The sequence below is a fragment of the Haliaeetus leucocephalus genome, unplaced genomic scaffold, assembly GCF_000737465.1.
Source record: "Haliaeetus leucocephalus isolate CR32 unplaced genomic scaffold, Haliaeetus_leucocephalus-4.0 Scaffold932, whole genome shotgun sequence".
Lineage (NCBI taxonomy): Eukaryota > Metazoa > Chordata > Aves > Accipitriformes > Accipitridae > Haliaeetus > Haliaeetus leucocephalus.
Window position 1 is genome coordinate 16,320,107 of NW_010973368.1, and position 19,598 is coordinate 16,339,704.

General features: G+C 41.1%; 1 protein-coding gene across 1 annotated transcript in view; it reads right to left on the bottom strand.

Annotated features, from left to right (window-relative positions):
- Positions 1-19,598, bottom strand: part of BEGAIN (brain-enriched guanylate kinase-associated) — a 116,255-nt gene that overhangs the window by 50,472 nt on the left and 46,185 nt on the right. The window contains exons 4-5 of the mRNA XM_010584027.1: positions 9,407-9,568; positions 2,003-2,069 (exon numbers count right to left, since the gene is read on the bottom strand). Of these exons, the coding sequence (XP_010582329.1) occupies positions 2,003-2,069; positions 9,407-9,568 (229 nt within the window). The remainder of the gene's footprint in view (positions 1-2,002; positions 2,070-9,406; positions 9,569-19,598) is intronic.

Sequence of the window (19,598 nt, forward strand, 5' to 3'; positions counted from 1 at the left end):
AGGCTTTTGATTTTGGAATGGCAAACTGACTAAATTAGACAAAAAAATAAACACAGCTGTTCCTCCTAAGCAGGAAAGGGAGAGAAAGGTATCCAAGAGCCCAGTCTACCATAAGCTGTTGATTAACCAGACCAGCTGTTATTTAATCCAACTTTCTCTGAAGTATTGAAGGTTTTTGGAGTGCCCTGAAAATCAAATGGTTTGGCTGATCTAAATCAAATATGGTACTATTTTTCTCATCTTTTTGCTTTTAATAGAGTTTCCCTTTGACATTTGTTTTGGTTTATGTCTTCAGTTTCAATGTTTCAGAAGGCAAAGCAGTCTGGAGTTAAGTGGTGTACAGAGCCTGGTTGATCTTCTTCAAGGCTCTAAAGCTACCTTCAATGACTTTCATATTAGTGGGAGAAAGAAAGGTACAGTGCTCCATAGAACCAGTCTTCCTTCTTTCTGTGCTGTTCTCTGAAATAATTTCTCAGGCTTTTAAGTGGATGCTGAAATGCAGTTTACAAATTCTTTGCTTTGATCTGAAATACCTGATAAAAAAGCATGGATTTTCTGGAGTCCTTCCTTCTATGTTTCTAATCTTTTTATTTCGTTTACCAGTCAGAATGCCTCTACTTTATTTATCTTTTGTAGTGCATATGTAATAACTGCTAGGCCACAGATGAAGACAAAATCCCTAAGTGATTCGGGTAAAAGGAAAAAGAATATAACAAAGGAAGAGTGGAGAAAAAAACCAATAACATGAGATCAAATGTTATTTATGCTTGTACAGTGTTTATACATATATTTATGAATAAATATCAGCTATAACCCAGCTGTAACTCTGCCCTGTTTTTAGCCAGTTACAAAGCATCAGTACTCTATTCATTGTCAGCTATTTAAACAGACTCCTGAGATAAGAACGATGACATTTTCAAAGATTTGTTTCCTGTTTCTTAGTAAAGGCTGGTGTCTCTCCAGTATGTTGCCATAGTCCCTATTTACTCTCAAAGCACAGTAATCTGTTCCCCTCATTTCAAGCTCCCCACCCATGCAAATGTTACATAGGAGACTTGTGTAAAAGGTGGGCTTATCCTAGCATCCTTATAGCTGTACATCAGGACCTATAAACCGTGTATTTGTGTGTGTGCACTGTGCTTGCTGGGGCGATGCCGGGTACGGGGCTGGGCAGAAGGGGAGCAGGGAACAACTGATTGTACTGACCCAGGGGAGGAGGAAGCAGCTCAGGCTGTGCTCACCACCTAAAGCTCTTCGGAAGTGCAAAACTGTCATTCCTTTCTTCTTTAAATGTTACCCTCACATTTCCCTGTAAATTTTCTCCTAACAGTGAGTATGATGTCCCAGCAGCATTAGCAATGAGCCAGGGCGCTAAAGGCATTGCCATTTTTTTTAACATCTTCAAACTATTTTGAGTGAGTGGTGCTGTGTCTTGCAATATTAGTCTTAGATGTGGAGCCCATAAATGGTGCAGTGATTTCCTCGCTCAGTTATTAATTGGCCTGTGACAGTGACACTGACATTGTAGTTGCAGACACATGCAGATCGGAAATTAATACACTGAGATTGATAGTTATGACAGCATATAAAATTCAGACCATCCAAGCTCTATTAAATCACTTAATAAAAGCTGAGTGAAAGTATCTAAGAAGCATAAGAAAACCTTAGAGTACCTTATTTAAATTTGTTACTTAATGAAAACATAAATATTTAAAACCCATGAAGTTATTAACTAAATTAACCAGAATTATTTTAAAGGTACAATTTACACAGCCAGATCATCAGCCAATGCAATCTCCATTTAAATTGATGGAGCTATGCCATCGTACACAGCTTGAGCTCTAGATCATGATACTGATAAAGTCATATATCTTTTTTAAGCATACTGCATTTGGAGTGTGAAGGGATTTTTTGTGATAGCTACATATATGTTTGTCCTATGTCTTAAGAACCATAAAACCACATGTAATATAAAAAAAAAAGTTCACTTATGATAACTTACCATTCTGTAAAGTTTATCCTCCAGATCCTGATTAATTCTTTGTAAGGCTAGGTAATTGTTTTGTATCCTAAAACAAAGATGATATCATGTAATTGAATGCATTGTTTTTCGTGTAGTTTTTTTACCTGTAATTTTCACATCAGTACAAAACATTGGCTTGTGCTACCTGAAATCTATTTTCTTATCACTCCTGTTCCCAGTCAGTGGTTGTCTTTGAAATGCATTTACCACCTACTTCCTAAGCAAACTTCTTTGTCATGTTTGCTTACTATATTTAGCAGCAAATTCCACCAGGAAGTGAAAATATGTTTGCCATTCTGCACTTGTGTGCAGATATGCATTGCAGCATGGGAACTTGCACAAAGAGATTGTAGCTTTACATCAGGCTCAGGAATAATATGTTAGACAGGAAGCTTGAGCTGAATGCTTAGACAGTACAGGAAAAGATTTATGGAGCTCTTAATAAGGAGAATTGCAGCAGAAATCTAATGACTGTAGCAAAAGCGACATGCGGGCATCCCCACATGACTTAGAGGAGAATATTCCTTCTTTTGACAGAAGCTCAAGAAATTGCCTGTTCTCAGGAGCTAAACACATCCTCTTTCCTCAGGAAATACATTTAGATAGCTTAGCCTGGAAAAAGGTGGGTATTTATTTTTATCAGCACTGAGGGATTGAATGGACTCACAAAATGAGACTTCCCTGCTTATTCCAGAGCGATACACCAAAGAAAAGTTTCAGTCTGTACATCTTTAGTTTGCTTAGATGGTAACCTCGGTATTGTAATGAACAAGCCGTGCAGCCTGTGGGAAAAATATCACTATTTTGGTAGTAGCTGTGCCTTTCTCTTCACAGAAGGCAAGGAGGGTAGCTCCTTGTTCTTGTTTGTACATATCACCTCAGCAGGATCTGAGGTGAAAAATCTAAAGCAAATGTTAGAAGTTCTGCTGCGAAGAGTTTGTCTGAATATATCTATATGTCTGTACTGGGAATCAACCTAAGTTAGGTCAATAGGTCGAAGTACTTTCAGCAGTGAGTTGATTTTAGGTAACGGGCAAGTGCGTTCACTGTAGAGTGAACTCAGACGTAATACACATTCATTCAGCAGAAAGCCACTTTCTCTGAGAAGCCTGGATCTGGATGTAATTTCCATGATGATCAGGAAGGGACTGGGATTAAAGAAGTTGCTTTGGTTTATCGTATGGTTAGGACTGACTGTTGAAATCAGAACAAAGACCTGCATTTGAACCATGCCATGGCTGCGAATCAAGGGGTCCAGCCCAGCCCCCCCGACAGTGAAGTGTCTCTCCCTGCTTTTGTTGCCATGGAGATTTTCTTTCCAGTTAAATGATCAAAATTCTCCATTCGGGGGCAGGCCAGCATCTTGCGGTGCCCCTCATGAGGCATGCAGAGCTCCTGCTGGGGCTCCCAGTAATACCATGACATCTGCTGCACAGACCTGGGAGGAGAGGTCTGTGCTGAGGACAGCTGCTCTGTGGGCAGAAATAATGACATCCCCACGGGTGAAACTCCCTGGGGTACCGAGGGTCAGCCCAGACGCAGGGCAGCTGTTTCAAACATGCATTTGCGAGTCTGAGGGAAGTTGCAGTGTCGTGTACATTTTACAGAGCTGCTGAGAAGAGATTTCCTCCCTGAAAGGCAGATCTGTGGTAAAGAGTGTTTGCTAAGTTGGCGACTCAAATGGGCTGAAAATCTGCGAGACTTGTACTAACCTGCGGCTTGGTCATTTCTCACCAGTTCTCACAGTGCCATTGTGTAAATGCCCAGGTGACTTAAAGGATTGACTGAAGTTTACAGATCTCTGCATTGTCCGTGCTCCGATTAGATGCAGCATTTGCTACTAAGCCTCTGTATAGACATTTATTTGTGCAGCTCTAGGTATACTTAGGACTTTCACAGTTATCTAACCAGAGTCCACACAACAGAGAGAAATCTTAGGGTACCCTGTACCCAGCTTTTCATGGCAAAGGAGAAAGCAGAGATGATCTTGGTAAACCAGTGGAAGCAAGGAGGCTTAAACTGGCTTTGCCTGCAAACACCTACTCAGCACTAACATAGTTATGTTTTGCTGCTAAGGCTGAATGCTGTGGTGCAGGGAACAAGGATTTAGAAAAATAAGATAGGGCCTGCTGGCTGAGACCAGAGGTGCCCCAGTATCCTGTCTGTCATGGTCTGTTGTTCTTCTCTAGTAAGACAAAATAAAATAGGTTAAAAATGCTTTGCACCTAAGCAGCTTGCAGCTCAACTAGACATGGTGTAAAACCAATATAAACTTTTAGCACCTGCAACCTCCTAAAAGTTTGCACGGGTTCAAAAGCATATGCATAAATTCCTGAAAAAAAAGCTGAAAAAAATTATTAGTTCAGGACTTTTCTAGCTAAGGCCTCTCTGTACCTTAGTCTGTTCTGCAGTATAGACCTATGTGGAGAGCTCAAGGGAGACATTGAAGGTTCCCTTTCCCTATCTTTAAGATCATGAATTACCAGTAGTAGCTGTTACTTGGATATCTGGCTTATGACTGTGGCAACACATCACTGGGTTTGCTCCTCAGCTTCTGTTGACACTGTTTTTCTCTTGGTATGGATGACTGGAAGACTGGTTACCATTAATATAATTATTCTTGGCTGGCAACACTTCCATCCATAGATGGTAGAGGGGTTTTGCATGAGCTTATTACAATCTGCTTCTCTGCTTGTAACTTTTTTTGTCTTCCCCCAGCAAATTTTCCTCTGTTGTATGTTTAGGTGAAAGTAACCAACAAACCCTAGTTCTCTGACACATTCATTTTGCACTGAAAAAAGTGACCTTTTCCCAGTAAAATAAAGTCCAATCTAAACAAAAAATCTATAGTAAGTAGGAAGCTGAGCTTCAAAAAGTGTTTCTATTGAGAACATTATGAAAAGATAGTCAAAATAAGCACAAACACGTGCACACATACACAAGCACATACAAATGCACATATATGCATAAAACCCAAATAGGAAATCCACTGTGCCAAAAGAGGTGTCAGCAAATGTGGGTGGCAAGGAGAGAAACGGACCCAGAAATATAGGGAAGAAAGTGTTAAAGGGATAAAAGAGGAACAGGGTAATCAAGTCAATCTTTGGGCAACACTAAATAAAGGAGGAGTAGGGAAAATTATTCCAATTTGAAAATGATCAGATGAGCAAATGGTAACTTAACCCTCTTTGAGGAAAAAATACACCTGAACCTTGTGAAGTATGAAACATTTTAATGTTGTAAATCTGACTTCTTTGTAAATAAAGTGAAGAATAGGTCAGCTTCACTACCCTGTGAAACTGTTTTAAGAATAAAATCCTGTGAATCAATAACATCATTTTTGAAAGCTTTTTGTGTTGTTCATATTATTAGGTGATGCCCATGTGCCTCCAGTGTATATATGTGCATGCATTAAGTGCATGTTTAGGTTCTCACCTAAATTAGGGTCTGATGGAAAGTATTCTGATCAAATTGAATAGTGCATATCTGTGCTTTTAACCCAGCAAGCAACACACTCCTCTCTAAGACTGCAGATCACCACTAAAGAGGAAGTTCGCAAAAGCCTCTGTTTCTTTGCTTCCACTCAGTCTCAAGCCCTCTTAAGGCCATGAAATATATCTAAAGTAAAACACAAGCTTGGGCTGACTTTCTCTAAAGAAGAGAATTTCACCCAGAGTGCAGCTTAGCTTTGAAGGGTGACTGTTAAAACAGTAACTTCTTGTTCAAAAGACCTTTTCCCTCTCTGTTATCACAAGTTACACTGACTTCCTTATGAAAACAAGAGAGTTTTCCCCCATTTATTCCAAAGCTAATACTGCTACAGGATTCCTGTTCAGAACACCCCTTCAGTCCATGAAATGTCTTGCTTTTGGTGAAACAATTATGTGTGTGGGCTAATCTCAGTGCTATATATATGCTTGCATGGGTTTATTTCTTGGGTCTTAAAATAACTCTACTCTCTGGTAAAAGCTGAGATGGGGACCTCACCAAGTTGTTACCTGGAAAAGGGTCTAAAGCAGGAAACACAGCATGACCTTTGGAGATCAGTTTTGGTTCCAAGACTGGTATTTGAATATTTTTAAAATTTTACTTAAAAGACCTATGCTGATCATGTCAGATAGGGGACCACTGTGAGGTATATGAAATGCCCACTCTCTTTTCAGTCACTTTTCAAAGCTGAACTTATGCTTTACAGTTAATATTTTCAAACTCACTCAGCACTGCCCTGATCTTGCTCCCACTGGGCCAAAAGAAAAAGACCACCTCTAACTGGTTGGAGAGAGGTCAAAAACCTGACCGTCAAGTCACGTAAATGACCTCCCTGCTTGGGTAAGAGAGGGAAGGCCTAGCAGCAACACAGGTAAGTCTGGATAAATTGACGATAAAGGCTTTCAGAAAGGAGTAGAAAAGGATGGCCATTCAGCCTCTTGGAAAAATTCTGCACTTTAACAGTAATGGAAGTTTAATAACAGAAATAGTCTCTAGTACACAAGTGGGATCTTGTTACACAGAACTTATTTATTAGGGGGGCTGAATTTCTCTCCCTGTGCAGTGAATAAAGCAAAAGACACATTATTGAAACTAATTCTAGTGCCTTGTTTTTCTCACACCGATGTTCCTCTGTGACATGTTGCTGACATGCTTTTGGATGACAGTTTTGTTTCAGATGTTATCCTTCTCCAGGTTGAGAAATCTAGTTGTTCAACTTGCAGTATGCCTTGCTATTCTCAATAGAAACATTTTTAAAGCTCACCTCATAAAATATTTTGGGCTTCCAATATGATATGTCTTCAGGGGAGTAATCACTTGCCTGAAACATAATTTTGAATATACGTTTTCTTCATAATATGTTACAACATTCCATTAGAATATTGGAAAGTCAGTTTTACTAATCTGATATTTGGTATGAGTGCTAGGCTTTGCCATGAGAAAAAAAAGACTTTCTGGCCTGAGTTTTGAAGGGTGCTTAACTTATTAGTGCCCAGTGAAGTTGATAAGAGGCTTCCTACTGACTAGGAAGACCCTTTGTTTTAACAGAAGTGGGATGGTCAGCCCCTCTGCTAAATATAATGCAGGATTTATGGCAGCTGTGCCTGAAATAATGTTTCAGGAGAAAAGAGTACACCAATGTTTCCTGTCCTTATAGCTGAAATATATTGGAACAAAATTATGTCAAGACCAAAGCTAGTTTCAATAGCTCTGCTCCAAGTGAAGTGATAGGAAAAATATTGTTAGCAAGAAAACAATATGGAGAACCGTCAGACTGCTCTTGATGGATATGGCTTAGTTTTGGTTTTGTTTTTGCCTTCTGCAAAGAATTAAAAATATTTCTTTGGGTATAGCCCTGGAATGATTCATTCTGAATTTTGTTTTGACTCATCTAACAAACTAAATCAAACAATTCAATTATCTACATCAGTTTAGGAAAGTCCTCACAAGAAACGCAAACACATTCCTGCATAAAGAGATGTATTGGGTTTGCATGGCAAGGTTTTGGTAGGGGGGGGCTACAGGGGTGGCTTCTGTGAGAAGGTCCTAGAAGCTTCCCCTGTGTCCGACAGAGCCAAGGCCAGACGGCTCCAAGATGGACCTGCCGCTGGCCAAAGCTGAGCCCGTCAGTGATGGTGGTAGTGCCTGTGAAATAATAGATTTAAGAAGGGGAAAAAAGTTGCTGTGGCACAGAAACTGCAGCCAGAGAGAGGAGTGAGAACATGTGAGAGAAACAACCCTGCAGACCCCCAGGTCGGTGAAGAAGGAGGAGGAGGAGGTGCTCCAGGTGCCAGAGCGGAGATTCCCCTGCAGCCCGTGGGGAAGACCATGGTGAGGCAGGCTGTCCCCCTGCAGCCCAGGCAGGTCCACGGTGGAGCAGATCTCCACCTGCAGCCCCTGGAGGACCCCACGCTGGAGCAGAAGGAGGCTGTGACCCCATGGGAAGCCTGGAGCAGGCTCCTGGCAGGACCTGTGGCCCCATGGAGAGAGGAGCCCACGCTGGAGCAGGTTTTCTGGCAGGACTTGTGACCCCATGGGGGACCCACGCTGGAGCAGTCTGTGCCTGAAGGACTGCAGCCCACGGAAGGGACCCACGCTGGAGCAGTTTGTGAAGAACTGCAGCCTGTGGGAAGGACCCACACTGGAGAATTTTGTGGAGGACTGTCTCCTGTGGGAGGGACTCCAGGCTGGAGCAGGGGAAGAGTGAGGAGTCCTACCCCGAGGAGGAAGGAGCAGCAGAGACAGCGTGTGATGAACTGACCGTAATGCCCATTCCCCGTCCCCCGGCACTACTCAGGGGGAGTAATTGGAGAAAATCAGGAGTAAAGTTGTGCCTGGGAAGGAGGGAGGCGTGGGAGGAAAGTGTTTTAAGTTTTGGTTTTATCTCTCATTACCCTACTCTGATTTGATTGGTAATAAATTAAATAATTTCCCCAAGTTGAGTCTGTTTTGCTCATGATGGTAATTGAATGAGTGATCTCTCCCTGTCCTTATCTCAACCCATGAGCTTTTTGTTATATTTTCTCTCCGCTGCCCAGCTGAGGAGGGGAGTGATAGAGGGGCTTTGGTGGGCACCTGGCATCCAGCAGGGGTCAACCCACCACAATGGGTCATTGTAGGTTCAGAAGTTTTGCAAACAAATGAAAAAATGGAGAATAAGAATCACTGATAAATTTAAAGCTAGCTTACAGACCAGTTTAATCAGTGCCATGAATGTCTGGAGTGCATGCTTATTCTAATTTGTCATTAACATTAACTAGGCCCCTGATTTGCAATTGCACCATACCACAGCTTCAACAATTTTAAATCATAGGTTTTCAGTATCATTCCATTCTGCCTGGGACTTAAAAGTGAATGATTTGCTATACCATAATGTGAAATGTCATAATATTATTTGAATTGAACATAGTCTCAGTTTTGAGTGATGGAGGGCCAAATTCTATTCTCTTGTGTCAGTGCAATGGAAAGTAACAACAGAAAATATGCGGCCAAAATAATTCTAAAACATTTATCTGTCTATATACAGTATAAGTATATATATATATGTAGTGTGTTTATAACCTTTGTATGTGTTACACAATGTGGCACTAACCCACATGTATGTTTACACATAAACAATGTAATATATGCACCTGTATAGTTACATTTCTATTTGCATATTTACTTTCAATACAGAGACATCTTACATGTCACATGTAAATAACTTCATGTGGTATGTAATATATATTCAGATAAGTGAAATATATATTCAATGTGAAAACACACTGTGTAATCAATAAATAATATATGAAGTATGTTTGAGACTATATGTTCATATTTTTACTTACATATGTTTTTAACAGTCACTTGTAAATTCCTAATACCTCTGTTTATTTCAAAAAGTTAGTTACTAACCTTCTCAGTTTTTCAGTTACTTTTTCAAGTTCCTCCTGAGCACGTCTCAATTCTATTTCAAGATACTGACGTGTAGAATCAAATTCCGTTTCAAGCATTTCCAGCTTATGGGTAGTGTACGATAGACGCTTTCGTAATTCCCCCTTCTGTTCTTGCAAAGTACTAGAAAAACAAAGACCACAGCTGTAGAATTTAGCTACTCCCAAAAAGCTTTTCATGATCTACTCTTTGACCAATTCCCTAGAGTATAGGTTGGCATTAAGCCAGAGAAGTGTGCTTAATAATTTGTTTACTGCACTTTGAAAATCTTCTGATTTGGATAGTTGACTATCTTCCCATCTGTCCTTTCTAGCACATTGGTTGCTAATATCTCATTAGCCATAATGGAATATTTTGTGAAAGAATCCTGATTAAAATACAAAATACAGTCTAGAGTTTGGTTTCACACAGTACCTCTCATTTAGAGTTATCTTAACATACTATGACTGAAATAGCAGATATCTATAGAGCAGCAACTCTAAATAAACTGCAAAAATATTTCCTTGCCAATAATTCAAGTTATAATATATCTATCTTGTGGAGAAAGAAAATTTTGTCTTATTGGATTCAATTTCCACCCCATTTCCTGGCCATAGAGCTGCTAGAGATGTTATTGTTCATCATTTCATCTGGAGAACGGTAATCAATTAATATTACAGTTATTTTAAAGTTATGTCTCTTTCCCCATTTTCCCACTTGTTTGTGAGCAAAGACTTCCCAGACTCAGGTGTGATCCCTAATTTTTCACAGTTCTTTCCCTAACAAAGAACTTATGCCCTGCTTGTAAGCTAGCTTCTGTTACACTCTGGCAGAAAAAAGCGCTGGGCACAGAATTTGGAGAGAGGAGGTTTTTCACTTTTTTGTTTTCTCTTTATTTTAGAGATGACATAAGATAGCTTAAAGCAGGAGATCCAAGCAAAATTTTTATCATGAAGGTCAACGTGCCATCTGCACCCAAATAGTCCCTCTGGATTTGCAGCGATGAACTGGGGATCCTTCCCTTGCTTTACTGGAGCTCAACTGTGCGACTTCAGGTAAGCCAGTCTGCACTTGTCTCAATTCTTATCTGCACAATGGAGATCTTTTATCCTTGTCTATTTAGTCTGTTAAGCTCCTCAGTCTTCTAGCATGTTTGCCAGTTGCACAGCAGGATGGGGTTCCAGTCAGAGCTGCTGTCTCTGGAGGTGACTGTAGTTTGGTTTAGATACTGCAGCCTCAGTATTGAGCTGATGTCTTGGCTTCAGGTGGGACCTCTGAGGCACGACAGAACTGGAGTCTGCCATCACCTGGAGACAAAAGTGCTACCACGTGATGCACTGTGAATTGCCTTGCTTGTTTTTAATCATACAATAAAAATAATTCTTCATAAAAGAATGGCGAATCTTGATTCCCTTTGATGTCAAGTGAGTACTGCCATCAGCTTCAGTAGGATAATGTTTTGGGTCTTTAATTAGACAAGAGAGTTGGCAACAACATGCCATTCTTCAAGAAACACTTATTTAAGCGGGCTTCAGTGTGACTGTCTTCTCCTCTACAATCTGCGATAGGAGTTTCAGTAAGTTAATGCAAAAGCTTTACAATCTCTACTTACTGGATCCATGCAGCTTAGATCTAGGAAACAGTCTAATGTTTTGCCAACACAGTGCTCTATTTCAATTACACATATTGCGTGGTTACAGTTATACTTAGATTACCACTGGTAGTTATAGTCTCTTAAAATAATATATTCTAATTCAGACATTTAATGCAGTTCCAGTTAATGCAACCAGTTAGTTTTTATATTTCAATTGGTGAATAAAAGCCCCGAATTATCTAGGGAAATGAGAATCTGGGCCCATGCTACTCATTTCTGCATGTCCTCATTCATAATGTTACCACATCATACCGCCTTTCACTTGCTTTGCTGGTGGCCTGTTGTTCTTGCTACTCATCTGCTCATCCTGGGAAAGAAGAGTGGTCAGTTTTCCTTCCTGTAGCCTGGCAACTTGGATTTTCTTCTGTGAAGTGGGAGTTACAGTGTCAAAACTGTTTAGAGTGAAAAGAGATTTGATCTCAAGTCTTCTGCTGCTTTAAAAAACCTAACCACTAGGATTTCTACAAAAAGTAGACAGTAGCTCCTCCAGCTATGCTTTTTGATAAAAATGCCCAAGCTGCTGCTCTATGCTGGGCAGGTGCAGTTAATGCAAGTTGAGCCAGATCAAGAGAGCTTGTGACATCCTGCTGCATTCCAGAGTTTTGGCCACTGGCAGAGTTTGGCCACTGGGAGGAAGGGGGGCTGTAAGGGCACAAATATTATGGGAATGCCAGGGGTGTTTAAGTCCGTAGTAGCTGGAGACTGCTTAACAAAAGAGGAAAAAGAGGAAAGTTAATGGCCTCCAATAACTTTGTCTTCTGCTTCCTTATGTAGGTATGTTCTTGCTTTGGGTCTCAGTTGTGTGAAGATTAGGTAGGAGCAAAGCACCTGACTCCTCAAATGAAGTTGCTTCTGCATATACCTGTGTGCCTAGACCTGTCTATGCGGGGAAATTTGGGATTCAAAATGCATGTTCTGGGTAAATCTTGATCCTCAGGTGGAAGGCAGTGCTGGTCTGAGCTGCCAAAATGTGCTTTGGGATTGAGGTCTGGACAGCTTGGCAGGTTTTGGCAGCCTGAATCTTGTGCTAGGGCCCCAGCTGAGCAAAATTTTGAAGGATAAACTTAACTTCAAGCTCAGCCTTTTTTTCCCTTGAAGTTCACTAAAGTGAAAAAAAATGTTTGTAATTTCAAAAAATGTTTGCATTCTTGAATTCTTTGCTTTCAGAATGGGATTATTCATGTCATTAAAATCAAGCCTATTCTAATGAGCTTTACTGAAACAGTCTACACACATGCAGTCTTTCACAAACTCTTTGGGTAGTAAAGCATAGCTGTAACTTTGTAAAAAAATAAGAAAAAAAAAGGTGATTAAGGTATAAGTTAGGCAACTTCAAAGATCAAAGTTATTCTCATTCAGCAAACCATAATTCTGAAAAAGCTCTACTCATTTCCACCCAAGCTGAAAGATCCTGAAACTCTCCCGAATGTAATAGAACTCCTGCCCAGTGTGTACTTTGATTCATCTGATACACACAAAACCGGCTGGTCATTTTTAAGAAGACTTATTATTTTTTGACAGGAGCATAACACCTGGTTTATGATAGAATTATTTAAGTTGTAGTTGTAGGTACATAATAGTGAATCATTATTAAAATACAAGATATTAGACAAAAAAGTAAAGATTTTAGAAACATAGAAATCATGTTCTGACAAGAATATGCTGAATGGCAGAAAACTTATAGCCACTTTTATGGGAGAAAAAAAAAGAAAAGACTCCAACTGGGAAAGTGTTTAACTATCTGCTTTAATGTCCTTATTGAGCCAAGGAAGTTCTGAAAAGATAGCTAACTTTAAGCAATGACACAATGAACCTTGTGCTTATCATTGGCACAAACAGAAATTTTCCTGAATCTGGGACTGAAACCACTGAATGGGTACTCAGAGCTGTAACACCGAGAGTAGATTTCCCAGGATTCCCAGGATGTTTTCAGTTTCTGCATGATTTGAGCCTTATCTAGATATGTTAGTGGTTTAAGGTAAAGCCTGTTGTTTTCTCTTGCTAAGTTTTATATGAACAAACACCTAAAAAGCAAAGGCAAGGCAAGTGAGAAAAACTGTAGAAAGAAGAACACACAATGTGTTAAATTCAGTATCCCTAATAGCAGGATCAGAAGCTCAATTTTTGTTTTATACAAATCTAACGTATTTCATGAGTTGGTTTTTTTTTTTGCATTTCTCATGAAACAGATATTCTTCCTCTGAAAACCTTCCCCTTACTGTTAGCTTCCAGTGGTATCACATAATGCCATGCTTGAATTCTCTTTCCGTATGCTGTGTTGCGTAATTTCTTGTTCTAGAAGTCCGGGCTTTTCATAAGGATTGCTTAATTTTGTTGTGTACCCCTGTAAACTTGGTAGTGGTAATTTAGACAGGGTTGAAAAGAGGGAAAAAATAAGAAGTCAAATTATGGAGACATGAAGTCAAGCATTTAGCATTTTCCCTTTTCTCTAAAATAACTGACTCCACAAACTAGCTGCATTTTTTTTCTGCTTGTCACATGCCAGTTAATTAAAAAATTTCAATGCAGAATCTTTTTAATGTTGGTAAATCAATGTATTTCATTTAATAATTCATTTTCTATAGCTAGTTGGCTCTCATGGTTCTTTCTTATTTATATAATAAAGAATATACATATTCAGCAAATACATTTTTTTATATATATATATATATTTTTATAGGTTGTTTAGTTAAAAACTAAGAAAATAATTCAATGGAAAAAGTCCAGCCAGGAGAAAGGAGAGGACTTATTTGCGAATAAAAAGTAGTCTTGGGAAGTTTGGTAGTATTATGTCTTAGAAAACTAATCCTATACTCGATGGATTTCCTGAACCTCTGACAGCTGGGGAGAATTACAGGACAGGATCCAAAATCCTGTAGAATAGGACCTTTTGGATAAGTGGTTCTCTATTTCTTGTAATGATCTCCAAAGTCCTGCTCCTGTGACAACCAGTGGTTTGCAAGTCATTACCCATCTTGCTTCATTAAAGCATTTCTCTAAAAACAGGGACAGTAAGTACAATATTAAATATTTAGACTGGTGAAAAAAAACCTCTCAAGGGAAGCTACTTTAAAGGTTATTAAAAACAGGTCTTCAGACTTTCCAAAGTATTATATTCACCAATTAGCTCTGTTTATACTCACTGAAAATATAAAATAGATATGAAAACATATATTGGCACAGAAATTTTTGCCCACAAACATTGTAATGCTGCCAGTAATTGCCAGGTTTGAATTCTGGAGTTGCTCCTTGCTGGGGAATTTGAAGCCCTCTTCCCTCCGGCAGTGCTTCTACAGAGAGATGCCAAACCTCACTATTGAATCCTGTTGCTGGAATTGATCCTCAGGAACAATTCAGAGGCTGTTCAGGGGAGATATTACCAGGTGGGAGTTAGCACTACTCAGGCTCTACTTTTAGTGAAGGGGTCTGTTTTACAGGAGAAAGATGAGAAGGCTATGCAGGCAAGTTCAAGTACCACCAAATACTCCTGGTACTTTCCTGGTGTTAAAATTTTGCTATCCCAGCTTGCACAAGAGGTAAAGCAATGAGATGTTTGCATTTCTAGTGTCACCTCTCTCTCTCCAATAGACCTCTGTCCACAAAGGGTGGCGAGTGGTCAAAATGGGTATTTTTTTTTTCCCTAGGTGTTCCTGCCAGCCTGTACATTAAGCCAAGCATCGGTGCCACTCTGCACACCTTCAGCCCCAGGGAAGGGTGCGCAGGTCGATGAGCAGAATGGAGACAGGCAACGTGTGCCCGTCTCAGCCTGCAGCCGTCGGTCAGGATTCATCTGTAGCACTGGCTGCAGAAGCTCCAGGTGAACATATTTCCACTGGAGCATTTCGGGCAAAACTGAGATGCCATGTGGCAATGGCCTATTCTGCGGAAGGTGTGCTGGAAAACCAGCAGGTTTTCATTGTACCTGTCTGACCTTCTGCCAGCTCATCTGCCTGGCAGATGGCAGGATGACAGAGGAGTGCTGGTGTGGAAAGTTGGGGCTGTTCAGCTGCCTGGAGGGCAGAGGATTTCTAGAGCTTGTTACCCTCAGAGAGCCCGCAAAGAGGGTACTCTGAGAATCAACATCTGTGGGGCTGCCCCATCGGTGGAGCATCCTGGAAACCCCACGTCTCCACCTCACTGGTCAAACTGCTTTGGCAGCACTTCTATATCTGCCTGCCACCCCAGAGCTTTGCTTTGTAGATGGTTCTGCGGTGTTGTTTAAAACAAAAGCAAACCTGTTTTTTTAACTATTGAAATTCTCCCTGAACGGACTGATTACTCTCCTTCACACAGCTCTAGGAGTGAGTAAAACAAAATATGATTAATGGTATTAGGAGGGAAATTAGCAGCAAAAGGAATGCAAAACGAGGGCAAGATAGATGCCCATGTCAAATATACTGAAAAAACATATCAAAGGTTCTAATTTCTGGGCACTGAAAGAAGTTTTAATGCAGCTGTGAAATCCTAAGTCAAACTAATTGTATTTTGTGGGTAAACATCCTGCTTTTGGAGAAGGAATGCGTAAGTAGGAACTAACCTGGACTGGGGTTTAGGGCTCTGAGTCTTGTACTTGGCTTTGCCAACTGTGCCTAGTGTTATACCAGTCAAATGAGTTAAGGCGAGACTGACCCGACCAGAAGCAAATGTCAATACTGCTGGTCAGCTCTGGCTCCCATTCTTAGTTGGTCGTGATGAGCAGGCACTATCAGGATGAAATTAATCTGACCTGTTTTAGAAGCCTACTTTAAGATGAGGTGACGCAAATCTGACAGTACCCATTTCCACTAATTACAAAGAGAATCTAGTCAAGTGGCTTAGACATAGACAGCCACATCTCATCAGGTAACTCCCCCTCTTCCTGACTCAGTACGGTGTGTATCAGATGAGGTAATAGTATTCCCTTTCTTGTTTGTTAGATTGCATGGAGGCCCACAAAAAAGAACCACTAAATGCTTTTAAAGTGTTTATCACATAGTGTCTGCGATGTGTCACATTCAGGGAAATTTAAAAAATATATTCTGGAACAGAATTTCAAAAAGCATCTTTGATTCTTCTACCCTGTGGGTTTTTATTTAGGGAAAAGTTAAAACAGTCAGCCCTGCATGGGTGCTTGCTGTGAAGAGTCTAAAGAGTAGGAGAGGGTCTCTGGGAAGGTTCAAGGGACCATCTGTGAGCCCAGCCATCACTGATGACAGCCAGGAGCAGCGATGTGGTGGGCAGCCAGAGAGCCTGGGGCCAGGTTTGTGCATTTTGTTTTCTGGAAGCACTTTCCCAACAGCGTGAGGCTGCTGTGGACCTCTGCAAGAGATGGCCTGTTTGGCTGAAGGAGAGCAAATAGCCACATCCCTGGTTTTGTTCCTGATCTTTGAATGGAGCCTATCCTCATAGAGATGAGGGCAGTCAGCCAGGCAGATGGCAAGACCCTGGGGGACCTCTTCCTGATACGTAGCTCACATCCCAGGGAGCAGCAAGCTGGGGACAGAAGGCTCTGGGGAAGTTTGCAGCTAGCAGAGATGCCGACAGGTCCTCAGTGCCACTGCGTTGCTATTCAATGGAGCTGGACGGCATTGTCACCTTAATCTTGGGATCACGAGGGAATTTTGGCTTCAGCAGGTCCTGCTGATCCATGGCTGGTGGTCTGGATTACCCAGGACCTTTTATTCCAGCACAGCTCTGCTGCTGGTCACAGGGCATGGCTCTGGCATGGGTCACGCCAGATCTGCGTGCTGCCCAGGGTGGGCATGCTGCAAGAAAGGCACCCAAACCTTGGCTTGGGAGGAATAGCTTTGAGACAATAGCTGTGTCATTGAATCTGACCCCTCAACAATGTTTTTTAGATTTGTAGTTGTTGGGAAATGAAGTCCAAGCATTTTGCAAGTGTTTTCTAGATTAATGAAAGATCTTTACTGAAGCAGTAATTGGATTTCTATGTTAATCAAGTTTTGATTATGTGTTACATGCTCAGGGTCACCGTTTCAAAAGGGTAATATCAAAGCTATCTTCCTTGTCTGCAGTTTTTGTGGCTAACCTTGTGCTTGCTCCATCTCGTTAGAAGGGGGATGGGATCAAATTACAAAGTCTAGATCCAGATTCTGAGAATCCAACTACAGACTTGAAATTAGTTTTATTGGGGAAATAGATTACATTGTTGCAGCTCAGACCGAGAGCCCAGTCCACAAATCCCAGTGCTCTTGTGGCTCTTTATTCAGCAGCTTCATTTGTACCCAAACAAATGCCTCAGCAACCATGTATCCAAGTTCTACAATAGGCATTTTCCTATAAATTCAGGCTCACATATTTTATTCAGCTCACCTGTTTTTTTGCAAATTTTCACCAAGGTCTGTCAGGTTTTTTTTCACTAGAGCACATCCACCAAATTTCTCCATTATTTTAAAAGAAGTTTGTTACATATTTGAAACTTTGGAGTATGAACAGTTTGCCTGTCAAATTGCATGCAGACCTTTCCCTCCTATAGATAAATATACACACATATACACACGCATACATAGATAGATAGCTTTTGGAGTTGTTTTTTTTTTTGCAAGTATTAAACTGTTTCAATTTTCTTTCCAGTACTCATTTTCAAAATAAACAACCTGAAGCTGAGTTTGGATTGTTAGAGGGAAGGCCTGTACATATGTTTCAGAGCAAATGTGTGGGTGATCCAAATCTGGAGCTCAGATAGATATTTTCCAGATGACTGATGGACACATAAGACAAGTAACAGAGTCCTTTTCTTAGGTTCCAGTCATTCTAGCAGAATATAAACCAGAGAAGAGAGATGCTTTATCAGAAATATTAGAGAGTGTCATTTGGAAGGGAGATGGGGGAAGAAAAAGAGATGTTAACCAGTTGAAGTCCAAAGTAAGTTCTGTGGGACGGATCCTTAGCATGAGAGCCTATTTCATTGTATGAGGTTCAACAAGGCCAAGTGCCGGGTCCTGCATGTAGGTCACAACAACCCCACGCAGCCCTACAGGCCTGGGGAAGGGTGGCTGGAAAGCTGCCCGGCAAAAAGACCTGGGGGTGCTGGTTGACAGCCGGCTCAATATGAGCCGGCAGTGTGCCCAGGTGGCCAAGAAGGCCAACGGCATCCTGGCCTGTATCAGAAGTAGCATGGCCAGCAGGAGCAGGGAGGTGATTGTCCCCCTGTACTGGGCACTGGTGAGGCCGCACCTGGAGTACTGTGTTCAGTTTTGGGCCCCTCACTACAAGACGGACATTGAGGTGCTGGAGCATGTCCAGAGAAGGGCAACCGAGTTGGTGAGGGGCCTGGAGCACAAGTCTTATGGGGAGCAGCTGAGGGAGCTGGGGCTGTTTAGTCTGGAGAAGAAGAGGCTGAGGGGAGACCTTCTCACTCTCTACAACTGCCTGAAGGGGGGTTGTAGTGAGGGAGGTGTTGGTCTCTTCTGTCAGGTGGCTGGAGATAGGACGAGAGGAAATGGCCTCAAGTTGCGGGAAGGGAGGTTTAGGTTGGATATTAGGAAAAATTGCTTTACTGAGAGGGGTGTCAGGCATTGGAACAGGCTGCCCACGGAAGTGGTGGTGTCACCACCCCTGGAGGTATTTAAAAAAACGTGTAGACATGACTCATGAGGACATGGTTTAGTGGGCATGGTGGTGGTGGGTCGATGGTTGGACTTGATGATCTCAAAGGTCTTTTCCAACCTAAATGATTCTATGATTCTATGATTCTACAGCACCTGGAGAGCTGATATATGTACCTTAAAACAGGAGTATTGCCGGACTTTGCAAGGTAGCTTTTCTTCACTTACGATGTGAGTACCTGACTCTTGCATAATTTGCAGAATTAAAAATGCAGACCTGGCAAGAGATATTATATGGTAAATGTGTCTAAACTGTGTTGGGTTTATTCATAAGAGGTAGAAAAGAGAGATCTCTCTCGAAAATAAAACTAAATTATGTTTTGGTTATATTGACCTGAGAGTCTTTCATTGCAGAAGGGGTGACTTCTAGAACAAGTATCCGAAGCCCACAGACACAACTATCCAACAAGAGCATTCAATATTAACTGTAATATGAGGCGATTAAGATATGAAAATTAATTTACATGTTGACATGCAAAAAACCCTTAGAGGACCAACTGTCAGCACTGAGTTGTCTTAAATGAATGCCATTATTGTCAGTGGAACGTGGTAAGATTTTTGAAATATGCCTATAATAAAGACATACAAATTGTCCTTTATTTAAAGGTACTATCCATAACCTAAGGCTCTGAATGGATTGAATAGAAATACCATGAATAAAATTACAGCTTTCAGAAATAGACACTAAAGGTGTTTTGATTATTTTAAATGAAGTTTCTTCAGCAGGCAGTCGTGATTCCCCCAGTGTGCTGAAAACTGCAAAGGGAAAATGAAAATGAACAATGAGAATCCAGAACTGCATCTAGGGAGCATGTTATTGTGCAGAGCACTAAGAAATCAAGGGTGCAGAGCAGCTCATGGAGAGGGAAGAATGTAGACTTACAAACCGGGATGTACACCGTCTACCACGAGC